Source organism: Trichoplusia ni (genome assembly GCF_003590095.1).
Source record: "Trichoplusia ni isolate ovarian cell line Hi5 chromosome 7 unlocalized genomic scaffold, tn1 tig00000923_group6, whole genome shotgun sequence".
Lineage (NCBI taxonomy): Eukaryota > Metazoa > Arthropoda > Insecta > Lepidoptera > Noctuidae > Trichoplusia > Trichoplusia ni.
In genome coordinates, this window is record NW_020799639.1 from 1 (window position 1) to 24,307 (window position 24,307).

At 35.2% G+C, this 24,307-nt stretch overlaps 1 protein-coding gene across 2 annotated transcripts; it reads right to left on the reverse strand.

Annotated features, from left to right (window-relative positions):
• Positions 1–4,891: 4,891 nt before the first annotated feature.
• On the reverse strand, positions 4,892–8,401 carry LOC113506255 (THAP domain-containing protein 2-like). 2 transcript variants are annotated; one of them, XM_026889099.1, is made up of 4 exons: positions 7,422–8,401; positions 6,690–6,826; positions 6,193–6,385; positions 4,892–5,185 (listed from the first exon to the last, which is right to left on the reverse strand). In XM_026889099.1, exons 2-4 carry the CDS (start codon positions 6,767–6,769, stop codon positions 4,910–4,912), a joined length of 549 nt encoding a protein of 182 aa, XP_026744900.1. In that variant the 5' UTR covers positions 6,770–6,826; positions 7,422–8,401; the 3' UTR covers positions 4,892–4,909. The 2 variants fall into 2 exon arrangements, with proteins under 2 accessions (XP_026744900.1, XP_026744899.1); XM_026889098.1 differs by having other exon boundaries at positions 6,690–8,401.
• Positions 8,402–24,307: the final 15,906 nt, after the last annotated feature.

The window sequence follows — 24,307 nt, forward strand, 5'->3', positions numbered from 1 at the left end:
CTATGGATCTTTCAACAAAACTCCTTCCATCTAAATGTGATCGATACAGTATTTATTCCTTTCTTTCCACTCGTCAATTGAAACCGACATGAACAGATAAAACGTACAAGGCAGTCACGTAGCTGTACCTTGTCCTTTCCAGTTGTAGTCTCATTGACATTCCGAGACTAGAGCAACATACCACTACACTTTACATACGTACTGGTAAACATAATATACGTAGGTATACTAGGTATGCTGTGGTATTGGAATTCCTAGCGTTTAGTGTTTCACGAATCTCTTAGCCTTTCAGGTTGCGTTTAGTTTATGCACGTGAAAAGGAGGGCGGTCACTCAACCTCGGTCCTATTCGCACGTCTGCGTTTCATTCGCATTCAAATAACGAACGTGTGAACGATAATTTGCTATCAATTAGAGGTGTTCGGTTTTTTAAGGTGAATGGAACATTTCACTTTGATTTAAATATTGATTTATTTATAAAATGGTTTTGAATAATTATGAACTATTCGGTTTTCACTTTTTTGCAATCAGTTTTCGAACGAAAATACCTCAAGTTACTTACAAGCACTTACCTGTTATTAAACAGAGCATAAACAGGTTTACAAGCTAACCGTGTACGCAAACTATCACTTTCCTTAATTATGGTGGCTTGGTTACTGCAACTTGGGTTCATATCTACACTTATAACATAATGCATGTTATCATTTCGCTTGTAGTTAAGTAAGGATTTGTTGGACGCAAATGATTATTAAGGTAATCAATAATAAGGCATAATCAGTTTAAATAAACTAGAATTTACTTGTAGGCTTTTGTGATATAATTTCTATGCAAGTCGAATATTTTTATCTAGTTTTGCAACCATTCAATAATTACGCATCCGGTCTGAAAATAGTAACTCAAAACGTTTCAATACACTAATTGCGTTTGTTATCTAAAGTTGACTAACACAGTTACTTTTTAAAATATTGCGAGACTCGAGTAAATACTCCTTGCTAATGATGTAAGTGGGTCGCTAAACACTCTTATCTAGTAGGTGTACTCTTTAAAAAAAAAGTTTATTTCGGCGCCTAGTGCGGGCCGGTGAACTCGGCAAGCAGGTAGTGATGTGAAGTCCACGATTAATGGCTGTTAATTAAGAGCGTAATTTTATCAATTAATTATAATATAGAAGATGAAAATTTACTATATGAATGCTTAGAGATTTGTTAAAGAGAGCAACAGGTTGCATTGAATTACATAACATACTCTACAATCTACATAATAAATAGGACTTTGCAGAACCACCATGAAGTTAACATTATTTTAAAGTTTATCTGAGCGATATGGTGGTCGCGCGGCCGGTGACCTCCGCAAACAGGTATGGCTTAGTGATGGGACGTCGCACTGTGGTGAGTAGAGTTTATTTTAAGAAAATACTTCGAGGTCGTGTTAGACTTGATAAATCAAGTTTACAAGTTAAAGCTTCAGCAATTATTAATCGCTTAATTTAATTTGTTTACCAAAGATTGTAAATTTATCAATTGGTAAATTTTAATAGCAAATATTTAAAGTATATTTTAATTTATAGGGTGAAATTGCTGTTTTCAAACTTACATTAGATTGATGTTATTATTAAAGCATGCGAATTCGGAATAAAATTATGCACTAGCTGCTTTTTAGAAGACAATTTTATAAATTCTTACCACTTTTCTATTTACTACTATTTACCTCATTAAATCTATATTTTATAACAATACAAGTAATAAAATGAATGTTATACAAATGCCAGCTTAGTTAGAACTGCAAAGAAATTCAATTTTGCAATAAACGTAGTTAAATCGATTTGACTACCATTGTAAGTTTTTACGACAATTTAGTTGAACAACGTGGGTGTTCCATTTAGGCTTTTGTTCGACTATGAGGCGTAACATTAGATCTATTTGACCTCTTCACTGAAACAGGGTGACATTCTCAATTGATAAGAAAGCTTTGAGAAATCTTTAGAAACTCTCCTTTGCAATTTTAAGATTAGATTTTTATATAGCCTGCTTTAGATCCCACTGCTGGGCAAAGGCCTCCCCCTTTCTCTTCCAGATTAGATTTAGTATAGGTAATATTTATAAATCTGGTGTGCAAAGAAGTAAAAATAGTGTAAGATCATCTTTAACTAACGATAGTATAGCATTTAGTAATTTCAGAGTGTTTCCGCCTATATACATGCACGATAGTCAGATAGTAACGTTTTAAATCCCGCCTTTTACTGGTAATTGAAAAAGTTGAACATCAACAATAGACTTTCGACTACTTTCAAGTCGACTAATGAGTTCGTCCCATCTCTATTCGACCTAGTTCTACACAGCTACATCGGTACTGTACGTGAAGCCATTGTTACAAACAATATTATTTTAATTGCGGTATTTAGTCTGTTTACGTAAGCAGACGTTAGTCTTCTCAGAAAACACGTGATTTGATTGATGATTTATGTTAAAAGTTGTAGAGTATTACTGTATTATAGAAAAGGAAGGATCGCAAAACACCTGCATCTTGTATTGTAGCGTCTAAAGAGCTAATATTGTTATGTATTGTTCCTTTTGCGATAGTCACAAAACCTATCTTATCAATAAAAGTAGGAAGAAGTCGTTTGCTAAACAGATAGAATAACAATCCCAACGGCTTCCTATTTTTTATAGGAATACAAATAAATTGTTGATAGTTTCAAGTTTACTTTTTAGTAGAACTTGCAATTTCGTTTTGTATGCAACTAATTATTTATGAATAACGTTTTAACATGGCCGCTGATTGACCATCACCAAGTTAAAAGAACACAGGTTACCAAAACAAATGGCATTTGCTCAAGGATAAAAAAAAAGTAAAAAATCCAACGTCAATGGACAGAGAACCGGCTTTTTCTTATTCTTAGCGCGTAAGGGCGCATGGCGCATGCGTCCCGTCGACGCGCGCTCTCAAGTTTACCTTGAAACTTTCCACATCACATAACTACCAGCCTTTGACCTTCGCCACTTAGTTTAGAAAGATCCTTATATCTGGCTAAGTATTATAGACCCTATTAATAACTATTATATTTCTGCTTTATTATTATGTTAAACTTCGTAACATAATAATTTGAACTTTGATTGATATAATAATATCTCAGTAGGTAGCTTACTGTATTAAGTTATCAAGAAAATGGACCGAGTCACTTGTTTACTTTAAGATTTAAATACTTATACTTATTGCATTTTGTTCGATATCAAGGTAGGTGTTCCCCTTATCAATGCTTATCAGCAACTGGTTAATTAGAAGTACCATCTGCCTCTTAAAGATTAATTATTTCAGTAATAAATAAAATATGCAATTAGTTTCAAATCAATTCAGCTTCTAATGTTATGGTATGGTATAATTAATTGGATGATGTATATAAAATTCAAAATTTCATAATATTGTTCAATTAACAAGCCCAGTAGAAGAGTAGCATTATTGAACATGAGTATTTAAATAATTATATTACATTAACATTAATAAATTTTCTGAGGTGAGAAAAAATTTAAAATACTGCCGTTGAGACTACTGTCATCTACAGTTTGCTAGATCTCTCAGGTTCAGTTATTTTTAAATTTCCACGAACTATTTTTGATCAGTTACAATCGTAGATTTACCGCTATTTCACCATGAAACATTAAACACCATAACAAAATGCTACTCACCGAATAACCCAATACTATTAGCAGAAAAATCCGACACGATTCAGTTCCGTTAAAGTTTTACCCGCGATTTAGATTTCAAAATCACGTCAAACTAAACAATTTTCACTTTCTGTTGTAGAAACAATTATTTGGTCGCACTAATACACAATTCTCACTATCACGAATTAAGAATGTTGTATGAATTTAGTCAAAACTTCGATACTTTTACGTAAAGAGTTTTGAACTGATAAGGCACGACGCGTCTTTCCACACCGGTGACACTGTTGCTACTAGCGCTAGGTGCGGCGCGCGGGGCGGACGCCGCTGGAACTAGTTTCGTTTGCAATCTAGCGATGCAATAGCCGCAAAGTGCCAATAAGATCTCATCGGCTTAACTTTTTATTACTTGGTGTAAAATAAAAATAATTTATGCATTAATTAATGCAGACGCACAAGAAAGGCCAACGAACGTTTATAATATGCATTAAGTTATAGTTTCTTTAAAATGTTTGAAAAGGGTTGTGTTCGTGCAAGGTACCTACACTTATTTCTGGGAAATAAAAGGTATAATATATAATACCTAACTAGCATAATATATGAATCTTACGCAAACATTTTTTTTTTCTATAACTTAGGTTTTATTTAATTTAACAAAATATTATTATTGTAAAGGAACCAAAGCAGTTTGAAAGTTGTGACTAAAGCAGATACATCCTACTTAGTTTTATGAAGGTTTAGAATACGGAGTAGGAATAAGGAGATAGGAATATATTGTTTCATAATACTTAGGTACACCATCTCAATCATCATCAATGATGCTTATTTATGTAAAACTATGAACACAGTTTGGGAAAGTTTATGAAAATATATTTTACCATTACATTACTACTGTTTAGAATGCAAGTATCATTGCTGTATTGTATCCTACCTGTATTTTATACCAACTTAACAAAACAAATTCAGGGGATAATTGATCTGGGCCACGATTTTGCTATTTTCTGAATGAATGGCAATTAGATTACATTTAAAACTATTCCTATTCTCTAAGCATTTTGCCAACACAACAATTGAATATTCATTTTTTTTGATCGTGAGTATTCCGCTCCGTGCTGAATTTCTAATTATTATGTGGAAAGGTGCTTAGAATAATTCGAATAGTTCTAGTTAATTTTAATTTTTCATTCGTCGGCCGTTGTAAATAGCAAAAGACCTTTGATATTAATATACGTGTTATATTATAAAGTTTATTCACTTGTTAAGATTATCACTTTCCAACAACCACAGGTGATCTTCCCCAATGATATTCTCATTCTTCAATGCGGTGAGTATATTCTTCATTGAGCTAACTTTCTTCCGATACCGACGCACCATGGTTTGCAACCTTTTTATTTGCAACCTCTGTGCCTTCATTGCATTTCTATACTTTTCTATTTTGTCGTTACATTGCTCTACAATCGTCTTTCTGTTATTGTGTTTTATAATCGGTTTCTTTGTTGATATTTTTTCTTGGGTCTTTGTTGACAACTGTGAATAAGAAAAGGAAATTATTGGTGTGATAATTTATTTCGCAATTGCGCGCAGGGTTATGCTTTTTTTAGAGTTTTATATTTACTCCAGATGGTAAAGGGCTCCAAACTCCAAAACTAAAATTGACTTGCATTTCTGTATGAATTGAATGGCCTTAAATCTCATAACTACCAGAGCTCTGATTTGTTAAAAAATGAGACGGCTTGGGAGCGATGTATAGCCAACATGCGCCATGATATTCCAACTAGATTCAAAATCAAAATCAAAATCAAAAGTCATTTATTCAAATTAGGCTACTAAGTAGCACTTTTTGAAGGTCAAATTACATTGACAGCACCCAGTTTTGCCCACCCGTCACCGCTTCCTAAGTGCTTTTGCTGTGAGAGAAGAAACGGCGCAACAAACTCCCCAGTAGCACGCTGTCTTCCCATTTACAATATAATTATTAAAAAAATATATCATAATAAGTGTGTAGGTGCCGTGCCAAATAAACAAATATTTGAGGTCGTGGTACCTAAGCCACTATGAACTTAAATTGTCAACTACTCGGCAAAGGTCAGCAGACCGACCAGCCACCGCAAGCAGCACCCGTTCACGAGTATGACGCAAGGGTCAGCCATCACCTCCCTCGCCATATTTGAGGGAAGGAGGTGATCCGACCCAAGACGCCACCGCAGGCAGTGACGACTAAGGGAGCATGACGTATCTGCTGCCGGCTAATAAAATAAAACTCAAAGAAAGAAGTACCCCAAACGTTGATTTACCTGGCACAGCCCTGAACACGGAGGTGGCATAAATTGCTACGTCATTCAATTTTATAATTAATAAAATTATACATGCCAAAATTTCTAATAAAGAACATATACGTTTATGCATATAATCATACTAACAATAAAACAAAATAGGTAACACAATGTTACATACATAAAGTATGGTACCATTCGTTGTACCTTGGGGAAAATACACTTGACTCTTGTTAAAATCATGAGACAAATGTTACTTACAGTGTCAAACACTAATCTTAACTTTAAAGTAGGTACAGCAGTGGCAAAAAGTCTTCGGCTCTTGGCTGCTGGTTGGAAGTCCTTCTCTTCGAAATGGGTGCTGCATATCGAGCTGTGGTGAGTTGGAAACCAATCATCTCCGCGACCAGTCGCCGCTATCCATCTCTCTTTTAACTTAGGATTTTTTGGGTAACTGGAATTGTAAGACTTACTCGTATATAATTGATATAAAGGTAAAAATGAGGTTGAATGTAAAACGAGCAGAAGACAGGTTAAAACAAATGAAACTTATTTGATGAAGCAAACTGTTGAAGTCGTACAAAATATACGGGCTCACAAAGTAATATGCGCATTAGTTGCTTTCTGAGACGCTCATAAGTAAGACAAAAGGCTCACTCCCGTTACTTAAAAAGTCGTAAGCGTTAGATTCTTACAAGTACCTAAGTATGCAACCTGTTCTAGATAACAAAGGAAAAATAACAAAAGTAGTCATTTACCGATGATAAGTGACACCACTAGACTTAAAGTTTATAACATTGCTTCGATTTCCACAGATAAGTACAGAACAACTTGGCATAATGTACAACTCTGTCTATTAACGTTAGCACTGCACTAAATTACGAACAGAATGAGACTGTTATGGTAGCAAAATGAAAATAAATGCAGCATAAGATTTATCATTCGTTAACTAAAACACATTTCCGGAAAACTAACTATTTTGTCATAGTCCGTGTTACGAAAGTTTTGGACGCGTTGGCTGAAATTCTTTAAAGTTTGCCAAAAATGAGTTGTGTGATTGGAATTATAGAAGGAACATTATGAAGTATCACAAAATGATAGCTGTTGTATAATGTTAGCGTGGCGGGCACTCTGGGAGGAGTGCGGGTCGCGACTATTGCGGGTTCGGGAGCGCGAGGGGGAGTGTGCCCGGTTTGGGCATATCGACGCGTCGCCGCCGACGCTAACCACGCCCCGACACAGGAATACCTTGTCTCGGGGTTGTGGTAATACGAATACTCATTTTAGCAACCGAAGCTCCTTAATAATCCTCATTTCAACTTCCCATGCTTTAGAATCAACTTGAGTGATTTGATTTATCTCGAGTCTAAGACTATTTTGTTTGTTTCCCAAAAACAGGTATCTGTTGGAAATATGAAGCGATTTTTATGTTGTAACATTGTTTTGAAGTTTTGTTTTTTTTTACTGGAAGTCGAGCAAAGTATAATTACTTTTTAAGTCCAATATGTGAGTCAACGACTGAAAGCACTATAATACTTCCTGAAAACGCTACTGCTATTTTTCTTTATAAAAACTTGTATTTTCCGTAAACCCCAGGAACTATTGAAGAATGAAAGTTGTCCGTCACTTATTAGGTTCTCATTAGAAGCCCGCGGTTACGATGTACTGAGAAACTGAGAAAGTCTTCCTGTAATTAATGATAGGAACTAGTTATATGACGCTAAGCTATTTTCATATGGTAATGTTATCACGTGTGAAAGCGTGAATCATTATGAAGAATCAGATCTAATGGATCACTTATTATGCACTGACATCTTATTTGATTGGAATTGAGTTAGAGTTTATCCTCGTAAGATAAATTCATCTATGGGCCTTTGTATGTTAAGAATCATAATATTGATAGTGTGACTTTGCAATCTTTTGTAAGAGATTCTAAGAAAGTTTCATGTGGAAGTTTCTCTTGCAGAGCAAAATTATATCTGGTTGTTGGTGGTTAGATGACCGATGATCTGTGTTTTAAATAAATTATTTTAAGCGTTACAGATGAATTTGATTAGTATTTTATGCATTGTAGAGAAATTAGAAGACCCCTTGTGAACTTGCTTGAATCACACGGTTTTACATTCTTTAGCACGGTTAGGTATTAGGTAACCTGCATTAGTTTAGTGTTGCCACTCTAATTAAAACTAATATACACTGAGTCATAATGCAATACCATTAAAGCTATCATAATCAGCCTTGACACGATCATGGTATATTTAACAAAACGCAGGAAACTATGACTGACGGGTTCTCTGACACAATAACCTGGATTTAGGTCTTTATGTTTAGGGAAGTAGAGTTCAAAATACCTTGTGTGTTGTTAATGCAGATTGGTAACCAATGTTTGGTCAAGGCTTTGGCTGTCCAGCAGGAAATTGCTTTTTGGGGATTTTAGGTCAAATATTTGCAATAGGTTTCGAGCAGGGCTTGCCGGTTTCCGCACATATTGTTATGAATGAGGTTTTAATGCCGTTAGTTCCTTGCCTACGAAACCGACAGAATCTTAAATTTACATAGAAATTATTGGGATTATGGTGAGGTAAAACTGAAATGAAGATCTTTGCTCGTGTTTTTATTGTTGAGTTTATCATCTTGGTTGCTATATTTGCATACCAGGGTTTGCGAATGACGGGTTATAAAGACGTTGCCCGTAATTACTTAAACTATTCACCTTAAAACCTTTAACAAGTTAAAGATGTGTTTATTCGCCCGATAGCCATACCAACTAAAAATAATATAACCTGACCAGTCAGGACACCCATACGGCGGTGTTTTATTTCGTCCCATAAATAATAAGCAGCTGGTTTTCCATTAACTAAACCTTGATGATGGTAAAAAATAGCAACAGCTGATCGGCATGTGGTATACAAATAAAGGGCCTGCATATCCAGTAAAAAAAATCTAACACTTTCCATTAAGGGTTACCTTACCTGGTAACTTAAAACATTCCTTTAATGAGCAGCAATGTATGTTGTCCTATGCAAAGAATTCTTGTTATTTTTTGTCTGATAATTGGTACCGACTGCAGGTATAAGTTCCTTCGCCGGCAGGTGGTGTTACCTGGTTGCAAAAAAGCGGCGATCTTCATTCAAGTTTATTTATATTGGAGCTATCTTGAGTGGAATGGCAAGGTGTATAACGTAACTATTATAGGATGTATTGATCGTGCTTATTTATTTGTTTCCATTGTGTTTTGTTGGTATCCTTGTCTCGATTCGATAAAGTCTAATCTTGGAACGAACACTTATTTTTCTTAATTAACTTGTTTTAAAATATTCACATTTTAAACTTTTTAATACAGAAAACAATTGCATAAAACCTTCAATCAGCTTTATCTCACTCGAATTTCAAGAAATCGTTTTGTTATCTCAGGTAGGCCAATTAAGGACCTTGCGAATTCTAATAAAAACTAATCCTTTCATTTTGGTTTTGTGTCTGAATACTTATACACTTCTTTAATTATTCATTGAAACACTATTCAATAGTAATACTTCTACTGATACTAAAAGATTAGTAACAGAAAGTTCAACAATTCCCTTTAGAAAGACGGATCAACATTACAAACATTCAAATTATAAACACACAGTTTACATGCACATAAAATAATAATAAACCCATCAGCACATTGCAAAGTGAAACGAATCGAAGCAATGACGAATATCACGAGTGTGCACGAGTCTTCACGACGGAGTCAGATCGTGACCCGCCTGCGTATGCGCAGCCTTGCCGATATGGATGTACTTATTGTTCGCACTTGACACTGGGTTTAATGTGGCCAAGTGTTGCTGACCAACTTGGATATCTTGTAAAGCTACTTACCGCTTAGGGTAATTTGTGACTGTAGGTCAATCATAAACAGTGATGTGCTCAGGTAATCTTTTGGCACTTAAAGCAGCACTGCTCATTTCCCTAACAAAATAAGATTCACTTAAAAGTTCGGGACAGAAATTTAACTGTTGAGGGAAATGACAAATCTCATCTTCAATCTATAAAGCCTTTATTGCTATCGAATTTTAATGATTAAAATACAGAGAATAGTTAATTACGATTGCAAAGAAATTAGGCTAATCAATAGAATATACCTGGCTGTTTATCAATACCATCATTATATGAACCCAAATTTGATGAAAGATTCTAAACTGATGATGTTGGTAACAAAATATCACAAAGCCTAGAATGCTAGATCCGTCTCACATCGCGCACGCTTACCTCATACAGGACGTCAATCATCACGATAGACATCTATGTTCTATAAAAACGTCAATTTAAATGCCAACATATAAAGGCAGGTAATATCCCATTGTTTCCTTGCATCATGGAGGCATCACACTACATTGTACTTTCTATGAGTACTGGAAAGCCAAACACCTGATTGTTCTATAGAAAACAGTCATTGCTTTGCCATATAGTCGGTGCCAAATTATATTCGAAATTCAATTAGTCAGAATTTGGGCGTGGAGTTACGACAATAGTTGTTAAGAAGGCTGGACACGCCTTTGTAAAATCTGATTCTCCATATTGACTTAATGAGACTGCTTAAGAAGCTTTTATTGATGAAGCAATAAAGGGGATATAGCATTAAGAAAAACATGAACAAGTGACAAAATAACAAGTACAGGTAGGCTTTAGTCTAAAAGTAGGACCCGAAGTCTAAACTTTCGTAAACAACATACGTCTGTAATTGATAAATGAACATCGTTAAGCATTTATCTTGTCACGTCTACAAAATCAAATAAACTCCCCTTTCAGTTACTTTTGATTACAGCGATACCGCAACATAATCTCATCATTAAATACATCTGTCAGTTTGAAGATAATCCATCAAAACATAGGTACATTAGTGAAAATAAATAGAATAATCTCAACATTATACTTGGCGTTTAATCTATCAATCAAGTGCACACTCCAGTTAGAGATTCACTTTCTCGACTGATGAATATTTAGCTTCCATAAACGGAAGAGATTGTACACTTGGTTATGTTCGCAATCGACTCAGATGAGTAAACGTTTCTGAAGTGATGCTGGAAGCTGTGGGTCAGAGGTTCTGACATTTGTTTCACATGTCAATTTCTCCAATTGTAGAATGAATGTTACGGTAATGTTTGGACATGGTACCTCCAAGAATTCGTTTTTTTTTCGTGTCGTCCTTTTCTACTTAAGTGTTGATTTACAGTAACCTGCTTCCAAAAATAATCTTAAGGCCCGTTTGAGGCCTGAGTATGAAATTCTATTCTAACTTTAGCATAATAGCTCTTCAATACTAGCTGTTGATATTCTACTATAACTTAGCAGGTTTATTCACTTAGCTATTATCTTCGTTTCTATAAAGTACCCGATACAGGTCTACACCGGACAGTGCCTCGGGCACCCGCTAGACACCAATATGCCGAAGGTCCGACTTTCCAAATGATTACAAACGATTACCGCAATAATGTAAGAAGTGAACGTTTGAAGAATGCTCACGTTTACCTGAGACTGTGTTTATATGAAAATAATTATGATTAAGTGGCTGAATCAATCTTTGTTGGATTTCATAGGATTGTGCTTTTTTGTGATTTGTAACAGTCTGGACGCCTTTTGAAAGGTGAAGAAAAAAACTGGAGTAATGTTTGTTTTACAAATATTTTTGAAGATAGTCACTTACTTTAATGACATATGGATGCTGATTGCAAACTCTAAATAGCAGTAAAGGCTTTATAAATAGCCAAAACTGAACACTGTCAAAACAGGATCACAAACACAATATTTTGCATTAAAGCTGACGCTATTTTCACTTAATTTTAATAATTAAAATACTCTAAAATTACTTACTTACAATGATAATATTTATATGGATATTCATCATAATATTAATTTATTAATGAATTCAGCGACTCATGTCTGCGACCCAATAGGTCAAGACATTTTTACCTTGACCTAGTCGTCTTCTCAGCGAGACCTCTGTAAGTATACGTAACTTTACAAAAAACTCCACTAAGTACAATGAATAATGGTATTATTAAATATTAACTACCTACAGAATCTTATGGGACATTGAAGGGAAAGAACCAAATTCGACTATAAAAATACATAGTTTGCTTAGCACAACATGGAATTATTTTCTTAGAAAAGGAAATTCTCATGTTCAGACATGATTTTTGTCTTTGGTAGTTTTCTGTATTACTCCATTTATTAACTAGTCTTGCATGTAATACAACCGTTATGATTAGGTACCAAAGACATACATTTAGAGCCAACATTTCCTCAGCGAATTTGCAATTTAATCTACCGAAGGTGAAATGCTTATCGCTTCAAATATGTGAAGTTTGTAAACACTTACATGTGTATCGCGAATAGTTCCACGCTAGGGGTTATCTGGGGACTTGAAAAGGTTACATACCGAATACTTGATCATAATTTCGCCAAACCCAAAATATCCCCCAGACGTTTTAATTTCAAGCCGAAATAAAAATGTTCTTCTTTGTGTTAGCCTTTTAATTAGTTAGGACTTTCATCTTCGATATAACAACTTACAATGGAAATAAAAGAATGATCTTATATTTTGTTATTCCCTTCGCTGAAAGGTGTTTTGTCTGGTCACCCATATCGGTCTTCGGCTTAGTACGGAATTAGAAAGAGTAAATGACAAGTTGACAACTATATCCGAGCTTTTCCAGTAAGGTGAAATAAAAACCAACCTCACACGGAGGTTCATTTTATATCCACAATATTAGTACTATATACAAGAGCTATGATTATTGAACGATACATAGTTCAGAGGGTTATAAATGCGAGTACAATGGTCAGGCGCACCATATGGCCGGCCGACCCTGATGGCTAGGTCACCACGACCAAAACTGGATCGACACTGGCCCGTAGCGATGAAATTGGAGGCTCAGTTTACTGAAATAGGGTTCGATTCGTTTAAGAAGCTGGCCCAGAAAAAGATGGTCATGAATATGTAAGAATATGTTTATCATAGTCAAACCGACAAAAAGACAATTTGGTGCATCTGCTGTGTATAAGTAGAGTAAAAGAGTAAAAAAATGTTGGCCACATTGCTGAGGAAAGCTAATTGAAATTGAAGTTAATTAATAGTTCAATCAAAATCGCTTTTGCCTGCATATTTACAAGATTTCGCTATTTTTTAAATAGCTACGATTTAAATGTATCAATAGAATCTTTCAAACATAAATTATCAGTTAGGTAACCTGAAGATCGCTGAAGGAGACTGTCTGACTCCATACGGAATACAAAAGCCCGAGAGTTGTGGTGCAAATTCGTCTTAAATTCTCACCACTAGGTCGCTTTGAGCAAATCCTATGTTGATTAACAAAGAACAAAAGCTCGACCATAACACTTATGTAACAAAAATATTATATCACATTTCATGGCAAACACCAATCGATCAAGCTCAAGCCATAACAATCAAGCAAACTAGTTTGACAAAATGAATGAGATATGCCATCTAAGCCTAGCAGTTGGCCTTTATAATCCTTGTATAGTATATTTAATGCACCTACTAACCCGATGAGGAATGCCGCGACTGACTCACTGTCTGCTTTTGTTTCATAAGAACTAGTTTGAACATACCTAGGCATGACGGAGCGGATCTTGATCGTGATGGATCTGAACGTGTTGCTAAATGTGATAGGATGATAAACATTTGGAAAGTTTGGTTGTTTTTGGCGCCCCGTTGGTACTTATTAAGATAACACATAGGCTTGGTTGTTGTGGTAAGAGAAGATAATATTGTGATAGTAACCAGAAAGAAAAATGTAAGTTTTTGATCAAGAGTAGAGACATACCAAGGTCCGTAGTTTCCAAAGTTATAGATATTCAAAATGTTAACATTTCAGCGGCAAGGATAGAAAGGATTTATTTTTTATTAATACAATTCCTTTTCGTTCATAAATTGATTCTATATCATGAATAAGTAATTGAGAATGTGGAAAAAAAAACAAAATTCTTGGCTTCATTATAATTAGAGTTTAATCATCGCAATTGAAAAAAGTACAAATTGCTCGTCCATTAACAGCACCTTCGAACAAACACCTGTTAGAAAGTGCAATAGTTTATCTGAAGCTCATTCATCGCGATCGGATGGGCCATTAGACGGAATTGATTGGACGGCAACAGTTCTAATTGGACGTTTATCTGATCACGATTGTACAATCACAAATCGAAGCCATCGTATTTTTTTTAAACAACGGAGTTGTGATCTATTTGCAATGAAGTTATGTAATGAGTTCTGTTGCGTTTACAAATTACTTTCTTTACATCGCGTTCCTCACATCTTCTTTCTTCGTTCTTATCTATTTCATTTTCGTCTTACAAGCACTCTTTCTACCGTTAAGCCTAAGGCGTTTAAGAATGTACCAGCATTATATTACAACTTAACAAATAACAACGCTCTATGCTTGCGGTCGAAAATATCAATAACACTTAATCCGCTTACGTTCATTCTCCGTCTGAAAGGATAATCAACAAATCTATACGCAGGCAACAATTAAATCTTTCAAATATTAAACAGCAATTTTCCTTTCACAACTTGAATACATTTTCCCACGTATGGGAATCAAAACTGCGAATCTAAGTGGTTAGCCACAGCTTTAATGTGATGACTCATATAAAAGTAACTCATATCACAATCAGACACAACATCGTCCTGTGTACAATCAACCGCAATTTTATGATATTAATGAATTACGAGAATCAACCTAAGCCCATTACGATAAAGACGTTTTTAGAACCAGAATATTGTGTGAAACTAGGTCCACTGTAGTACTGAATTAATAAATTATACAAAGCGACAAAAACATATGATTATCGAAATGTTAGCAGACTCCCACATCACAGTAACATGATCAAGTGTAATTTGAATCAGTGAGAGTGCGGAGAATTGTCTAACAAACAGATGGCCATGTGTGAAAGTGATATGGTTTGTGACTGTAGCCGTGGACTCTGTACACTCCGGATTAGATACGACTGGACTGTGGGAATTCGTATCTTACTAATCGTTTGCGAAATTATCGTTATTGCAACATTCAACAAATGCCATTTGAATGCTGTTTGAATCAGAGGCAAATCTTAATAGACGCAGAGGACGGAACTGTTTTTGGGAATATGGAACATAAGCATACAATTGCTTTTCAAAGCATGAATCATTTTGATCTAGGAACATTTGTTTCTGGAGAGAAGACGACAATTTTCAGGCTGAAATAGTTTGCTATCTTTCCAGACTTAATAAATCGTGATGGTCATTAAGATTAGATTATAGCCATATTATTTACATCTATGAAATTGTAATCAATAATCTTTTTACACATTCAACAGACGCTGGATGATACACGGTATTGATAGCTACGGATAGAACGGTCTTGTATCTTAACACACACGTAAGCTACTTCACAGACATAGTCATCTACAAAATAACATTACTGAAGATGGCAAAAAAAAAATGAGTTCATTTAGTAATTTTATACAACAAAACAAAAAATGAAATTCATAACAGTCTACCCAAAACGGCGTGGTCATCGAGCATGAACAAAAAATCTGGTCAATTAATAGAAAAGAAAGTTCTGTAACGTATAATAATGTCTGTCTGTCCGTGGGAGACCGCCTGTAGGCATAGATTACGTGAATACAATCTTAATTTCTTATACTAAGTGTATCTTTGGTCAAGGAGGATTTTGTCTTAAAAAAATAATGAATTCCGAAATGTGATGCGGAGTTTCTAGGAATGTTTAATAAAATTAAAAAGAAACCAATTCCGCTTTAAAATCATGATAACCTACTTCTATGAACGAATATATTAATTATGTATTGTATAGTACCTACTTGGCACCTCCATATTTGGTATTCAATGAATAATTTAAAGCTCCATTATAACAAAACCACTAAATCAATTACATCCAAGTTTCTCTAAACAAATAACACCCGACAGTCAAAGTGAATAAGTCAAACACTAATTTGAGATTTCTATTCTATTACTTGTGTGTAAAACCTATTATTATGAATACATTAGTTTTAATTTGACAGCCGTAGCTCATGATGATGAATGTGAATAGTTTAGAAATAAACATGTGTTTATAGCAAGAAAATATTCTAACACAAATTGTTCTAGTAATTACTGTAGCGGACTTAGTTTAGTCTAGTTTGCAGTTTGTAAAGAGTTAATTGCATGTCATTTAAGACAGATGTTTGTTGTGCCATCGAGCCTTGCTTTGCCTGGATGAGGCAAATGCTGAAACGGAAAACATTGTACATCACATGTCTTTCGAATATGAAAATGAGAAAGGTATTTAGGGAGAGGCTGGTAGATAAGTCTGTTTCAAAAATTATCAGTACTCGATAAAATTAACTTATTAGGAGAGGAATAATGGCGCTCTAGCGAAGATATATTCTCTACAATTGTTAACGTCAATAACTCTTAAATGTATGGAAATGACGAAAACTCGCGTGACTTTGACCTGTCATCTCTATATATTCAAGCGATTTCTTTTTACATTAACGGTTGTAAAAATGTCTCTTGGCTAGAGCCCTAGAGGGATATGACCTACCTATAAAGCTCCTGACAAAGCTCTTCTTAAATTAGGAATCTTAGAGATACTTAGAAGCAAATGCTGTAGAAATTACATTAAAAAGCCACATTCTCGAAAGCCAGAATTTTCATGCAGCATATTCATTCTGTTTAGTGATCAGGGTATTTGTACCTAGAATCAAAGAAATTGCAAGACAGTTCCTAACAATTTTAACAAACCGTAGCCGTTTACAGTTGTGTTCATAGAGACTTGCAATCTGTAGTTATGTTGGTATCCCGTAAACCGGCCGGTATCTCAGGAATGCAGCTATAATGTGAGGAGGATCATATCCGCTGATGTCTTCAAGCTATCACTGAATAACGGGATAATACTCACAAGTTACGATAGATCAGTAAATGCTGTTGACGAACGACGAATAAGACGTGACTCGTGAAGTCTTAATCTTAACTAATATAATTATTACCTATTACTTATTACCGACTTGATCAATCAAAAAATTTACTAAGTAGTTGCATGGAAAGCTTTGAAAAATAATGTTAGATTTTGTTCGATGAATGGTTTTTTTAAGCAATTGTGTCAGAAGCATTGTAATGTACCAAAATAATTAGATAAGCTACAGTCGCATGTTTTAAAACCTGCAGTAGTTGGAAGCTAAATAAACTACCAGTCGCCTGAGCACGGACATCAATAACCATCTACTCTTCAAATTATAGTTAAAACGAGCAACGAGTTCCAAGCCCTGCGGCAAAGAGCCGCTACTCGGTACTTAAGGTATAAGTAACCCTGTTCTAGGTATTATATCTATACACCCTTCTAAGAGTGGAGTGGACTCACTTATTTGCGGAATGTGGCTCGCCGGGCGAACGACCGCCGCTGCCCTGCGTCCACCAAGGCTTTCACATTTCTCCCGCCAAATATTTACCTTAGGCCTTCAGTTCTAGGTATTGAGATCCGCAAATTATGATCAAACACAAGGAATCCAATAGAAAACCAAAACGGATCTGGAGATTTTGATGACATTGATGGAATAAAACTTGTGCTTATTTTGCTCCAAATTTTTGTCCTGATGAAATCTTTTCTCAACTTCTACCCTTATTGAAGCGCTAGGGCGTCGAACTGATTTTTGCGAAAAGCTTTTTACTACTTAAGGAACTACTTTATGTTGGCAGTATATTGTGTGCTGTGTCATTTCCGCAAAGCAACTGCAGGCATCATCTTCGCTTAGTTTAAACTGTACAAGCTAATCAATTACACGTGTGATTGACACATAAGCTTCCACATGGCTCTAGCTGTGTGGTCTGCATTAACGACACGTCCTAGGAATGTTGTAAGTGGCTGCCATGTGATTGATCTCTCAGTGCGGACGTTAATGTTAAGTGAATGGATAGTTTGCTATTAACTCGAGAAATGTTTTGAATGGGATTGTCGCATTCAACATTTTAATTAGGTTATTGCTTAATTGCAAACTAGCAACTTAACAGGTCCCAAATGGCATAAGACGTCGCGGGACCAGGCAGAGTGGCTGTATAAGCTTGGCTTAAGGGTGCGGTGAACGAATACTTTTCCATACAAACGTAATACCAAAATCATTGTCGCTACGAACATATCACCGACTTAAAGTTATGTTATTCGGATACAAACGGTATTTATCTAGGTTCCTATTAAACTTTTAGTTTAAAACATTCACTATTTACGAAATGCGAGCGAATTGCATTTCGTATATTTTAACACCGCTAACAGCATGTTTTCAACTTAATATTTCTGTTCTTAAAACATTAATATTCTTAATATCCTTTTAATAGGAACACAGATTATATAGTCTAGTTGCAATTTATCAAAAAAAAAGTGGACATATAATAAGTTTTCATTCATAATTTTTGGTATTACGGAACACAACCAAATTTATCACAAATCTGGAACCATATTATCGCTGTCGCATGTCTCACCAACGTCCAACACGCTATGTTTGTGTGCGTGTACGCACTGCTCGTGGCATGCGCTGGCGTTGGGTTCGACATTATAACTATTAGGTAGTTTACCGATGTAAAAGATTGTTTTGTTGTTTATAGTTAAATAAAGTATTCATTTTTGACGACGACGTAATAAGTGATTATTAAAATTAATAGTTAAATAAATTTAATAATTTGGATGGGGTAGAGCGAGGGCGAGCACATAGGTTTTGTTTACTTTTTGTCTGCTTTACTCTGGTATAGCGCGCCTAGATTAATACCTACTCTGTCAATTTTAATTGGATTTCTCCTTTACTTTAAATTTGAGTGTTATAATGTATTTGTTGTAGCATTTGAATTTGAAATTATGGTTTCAAGACTAAATAGCAAAAATATATATTTGTCAAGGTTTTTTGACACTTTCATTCAATTTGACTACACGGATAGCCGAGCGGTTGAGGTCGTCCCGCCTAAACCACAGGGCGCGACGTGTCGCGGGTTTGATCCCCATGTAGGACAAGCGTTTGTGTGATTCACGAATGCTTGTTCTGAGGCTAGGTGTCTTTGTGCATGTGAATTGTATGTTTGTGAAAGCCCCGCAACACATGGATTAAATTCCTTAGTGCGGGAGTAGCTTTTTAACAAAAAAGAAAGAAAAAAATCTGTTATATCTGTAAGCACTTTAAGAAGACGAAGAACTGATTTTAATGAAATTTGGCACAGTACCTACTACGTAGTACGTACCTACAAGCAAAGTAAAATTTTAACAAAGTAGGTATGAAAAAAAAAACGTTTTAATCCCTACTAATATTCCCTACTATACCTAATATTATAAATGCGAAAGTAACTCTGTCTGTCTGGCTGTTACGCCTTCACGTCTAAACCACCGAACTGATTTTAATGAAATTTGGTACAGAGATAGAGTTGACCTTGAGAAAGAACATAGGATAGTTTTTATCCCGGACTTTTGAAGAGTTCTCTTTCTTGGAAACGCGATATAACCGACATCGACGCGGACGAAGCTGCGGGCGAAAAGCTAGTAATAAATATATTTTTTATTAACTAACTATTTACTTACGAAATATTACCTAACATTAATGTATGTACTGTTTAATATAATATTTAAATAAACCGCCTCTAGCATACCTACTTTAAAATTTTAAACGGAACTTAGTAGGTAACAGTTGTCGCTCGCTGTAGGTGATTATCGCGTAGGTATAGGCGAGTTAGGACGGAGTCGACGGAGGCCTCTAGCCAATACATGGATGTGGTGGGAGTGAAATATTTGGAAAAAGATTTAATGGAAAAATGGGATAGTGTAAAACAATAGGTACTCTTTCTTATTGCAAAAAAAAAAAAAACTTGGTTTGGATTACTTACGTAATATTTGTTACCTATTAGGTACCAAAAAATAAGTTTCATAACGAAAACATACTCTTGATCATTTTAAATTTACCGAATTTTAATCTACACTAATAGTATAAAGAGGAAAACTTTGTTTGTTTCATTGTATTGAATAGGCTCATAAACTTCTGAACCGATTTTAAAAATTATTTCACCATTCGAAAGCTACATTATCCACGAGTAATATAGGCTATATTTAATTTTGCACAAAAATAGGCTTCCGTAAGATATTAGGGTTTTTCGAACACAAGGTGTAAATAATCAACCAAAAAAGTTACTTATTTTGCGTACCCTGCCTAAACTATTAAAGATAGAACCATAAAATGTTCTAAGTAATTGTAGATGTTATAAATATCTACAAAAAAGTTCGCGACACACTATACCTATCTATGTCGAGTGAGGTACAATAACCATTTTTTTTATTGAAAAATCTTCATTTTTTTTGGACTACATTTAAACGCGTTTATTTTACTCATGCTATTAATCCTTATCAAAATTAATTATTTCATCACTATGTACAGTTAATGTAGATAATATTTGGTCGTTGAATAATTAAAATTGGACGTTTGGTTCTGAAGTTATAGCGAAATTAAAATATTACGATTTCTGCTGCACGGCCCGTTATGATATTGTTGTGGTTATAAACGAGAAGGCGCTTTATATTAGCAAAATTTTTGTATTTTCTATCATATTTAAGCTCATAAATGTTATCTATACTTCTATAGGTCCTAATATATAAAGCTGAAGAGTTTGTTTGTTTGAACGCGGTAATCTCAGGAACTACTGGTCCAAATTGAAAAATATGTATTTTATCATCACACTGCGACTAATTATTATTAAATATTAAGAATTAAATTACAGAAAAAATAAGTTGAAAACATGCTGTTAGCGGTGTTAAAATATGCGAAATGCAATTCGCTGGCATTTCGTAATAGTAAACGTTTTAAACTAAAAGTTTATTAGGAACCTAGATAAATTAAATTTTATCTAGGTAAGATAAATTAAATTTGTATTGAAAAGTTTTCGTTCACGTTTTATTTTATTAGATTTTTAGATTTAAGATACCTAATATCATTAAATCTTCTGATATAGACATCGTACAATAATTTCCAAAAAAAGCATTACTGGTTTTTGTGTTCACCAACGGTTCCGAAAATTAAATAACAAAAATAAAGCATTTACTAAACAAAATTAGTACAATGCAGTGGTTATCAGTCATTATGAATGACTCGCTACAAAAGTACTACACGCACGCACACAGCTACGCGCTGCGCCGCGAGAAGTCCGATAGAGATAGCAATGTTTCGTCCGATTTTTGGCTCGCGTCGAATTGCAGTTGCGCGCTGCTTACACCGGCCTCTTAATACAAGAACAACGACCATTGAATTGAGAACTGTAAGTGAGTTGAGTTGAGTTGAGGGCCCATCAGTGTATCGTGCAATCAATAATGCATAGCTTGTAATGGTGGATACAATGTTTTACTGTAGGTGAGTCAGAAAGGATTCTAACGGCACCCTCAATTTCTATAACGCTAAAATTAATTTCCACATTGAAGTTCATTCAAGTTTAATAGCTATAAATAAAAGTAATTACAAAGCACAACCATTTAAAGCGAATGAAAGTAATTTCTCCAAGGTGAAAATTTACGAAACTTACAATCATTTTCACTCCAACTTAATCTTAAAGGGAACAAAAACATATTTCTTGAGAAAAGCCATGTGTTTCTCAGTATGGGCGTGGTAAGGTGTAACGTTATCGTTGATAAGGCCGCAGTTATGTTTGTTGACGCAAAAACTGCGCTGCAGGCTATAACCGCATCCGGTGGTAAAGGTACAGGTCCGTTGTCTAACGATAAGCTGTGTATTAAATAAGAATCATAGTAGAAGGAAATTTATTTTTCCTCTGACTTTTCTCTATAGCTATTATTCGCATTTGATTGGTTTTACAAAAATATGAGTCCAATTGATATTTTCATGAGTAAACTTAGTCGTAACCTACCTTGTCGTCTATAAAGTTGGAAACTGCAGCAACAGTTAAAAGATCAGGGAGCAGTAAAGCCAACGATCGGCGCGCCCCGCACCTGTGCGTGGTGAACTCAACATATCACATAATATTATTATTGCGACAGTACGTGAGAGTGTTTGTTTTGGTGTGTGTATGTTTGTTTCCTCTTCACGCCCATAAAAGTCGACTGAATTTGGTAAAAAGTATCGCATGTATCCAAGACACACCGATTTTAAGAAATTTGGAATGAAGGCAGCGGCTCCGTCAAAGGAAGATAATATTCTTGCAGCTATAGAAGACATCCAAGTAAAGCCGCGAGCAACAGCTAGCACGAAGTTTGTAAAGCAGCCAATGAAAAATAAAGAGATAATAGTTGTCAGCGTAGCCAGACAGTTGATGTAAGCTATTAAATAGCGATGAAAGGCTATATGTCTAAATTTCCTTTTATCACGTCAGTCTGTGTTTTGTGTTAGACACGCTTCTAATATAAAGTGTAAGGTATTGCAGTCGATTGCTTTTTTGATATTGTTTTGAAATATGAAAAAGATTGTTAATGATTAATACAATTTTGGTTCACCTTGATATATTAGCGTTTACACATCAATAATTACAGCACCGCGGAGTTTTGAAAAAGAAAAGCCCTTGGGTTTTACTATAACATATACATTTTATATACGGTTTTTATTTATTTTCTATGTAAATATGAATTGATCTTATAAACTTCATTTCATCCTGACAAGTTGACTTTCCTCAGTCCAAATTTCTGCTTCAAGATTGACTTCATCAGGCATCATCAATCAATCGACAATAAATTAATCTCTAGCATAGCATATACGTACTGTACGTACGATATTAGTGATTTCGACCATCAACTACGATAGCCCCGGGCGTGTTGATAAACGATAGTATATTGAACCATTGTCACAGTTATGAAATAGAAATGAAAGTTCAACAATAATATCAGATTCTCATAAAAAGTATTAAGTTACTATCTCTTGAATTTGAATGGGAAGCTTTGCTTTCTCTAGTTCCGTTTGCGAAGTACATAGTACTGGCTACTTTGGCATAGGCTTGTATTGACAATATGAACCAGGTAGATAAAGTACCAGATTTAAATTTTCATTCCGAAGTTTGTGTTTTTAGAGTGGGCCGTAGGTGGTCTAGTGGTCAGTGGCTCCGACTTCTATACCGGCTGTTGTGGGTTAGGTTCCCACCTAGGAAAAATGTTTGTGTAATGTTGTGTTTTTGGTTTGTGAATAGAGGGCTTCGTGTGAAAAATTTTGGAATATTATTATTCTTAGTTCAGGAGGTTCTGATTTAAACATAAACTTGAAATTAAAGAAAACTACTCTGTGATGCATCGTGCAGCAAGAAAAAGCTGTTGCATGTAAGATCCTTGCCAATAAACAGTAAACCTATGATACTGATGACTTAGCAATAGTTCAGAAAGTCAACAGACATTCTCACCTTCGAAAGTCCACCGATGACATTCAACGAAAGCTCTCAATCTCTCATTGCACTGTCAAACCCACACGTGCTGAAGTAACTCGTAAAGTCGTAACCCGATCTGTTGTCACTTGTGTGTCACTAGATACATGACAACTATCTGACAGCTGTCAAGTTAACACACTTATGTAACATACAGAATTGTGGTACCTACTGAGTTGTGGTGACTTTCATCCATGTCATTCGGCGAACTCGATGGGTGTTTTATCCTACGGTTTCTTTGTAACTTATGTTAATCAGTATATTCCGACGTTTTTATAAACTCACTTTCTTGTTTGTTTGTTTGTCGTTCCACTTGGATGATAGCAACTCAATTTTGAGGCACTTCAGCAGACTGAAATTTTCAGGTTAGATTCAAATCCGATGACAATGCAATTTACAACTTTAAAAACTGTCCTATTTAGATTCTTTAAATCTATTTTTTTTTAATTGCTCGTACTTTGTATACTGTTGCCTATTATGAAGAGATTGTTGTTGTTGTCTTGTTTTTTGATCTCCAGAACTTCTATCAGTTTGTCCAAACATCCAAGTTTTGCAATTACAGATCCGTAAAATTAAATAGCAGCCTACTACTGTTTGCATAGAAATACACAAACTGCACTTTGGTCTCGCAAATTTATCCAATTAACATTCCAAGCGTTTCACGGTTTGAAAGATGAGTAAGTTCCGTCAATACGAGAAGTAAAAGTGTGGTAGCCACATCAGATTTTCCACGGCAATAGTCCAATTTCCTTACGGAAGCATCTAGAATGTTCTCGATGGCGGCTCTCACGGCAGCCGGCACCCGGTGGCTGGCATATCTAATAAGATTGAACCTTATTGTGTGGGTGCGTTCACCTCGGGCGCGGTTCGATTCCGTGACCTCTGAGAAAGTAAAACTGTGACCGTAAGATGTGCTGACTTCCTGCGATGTGCCGAGACCTCTGCTCGTGCATTCGAAAGTACCGT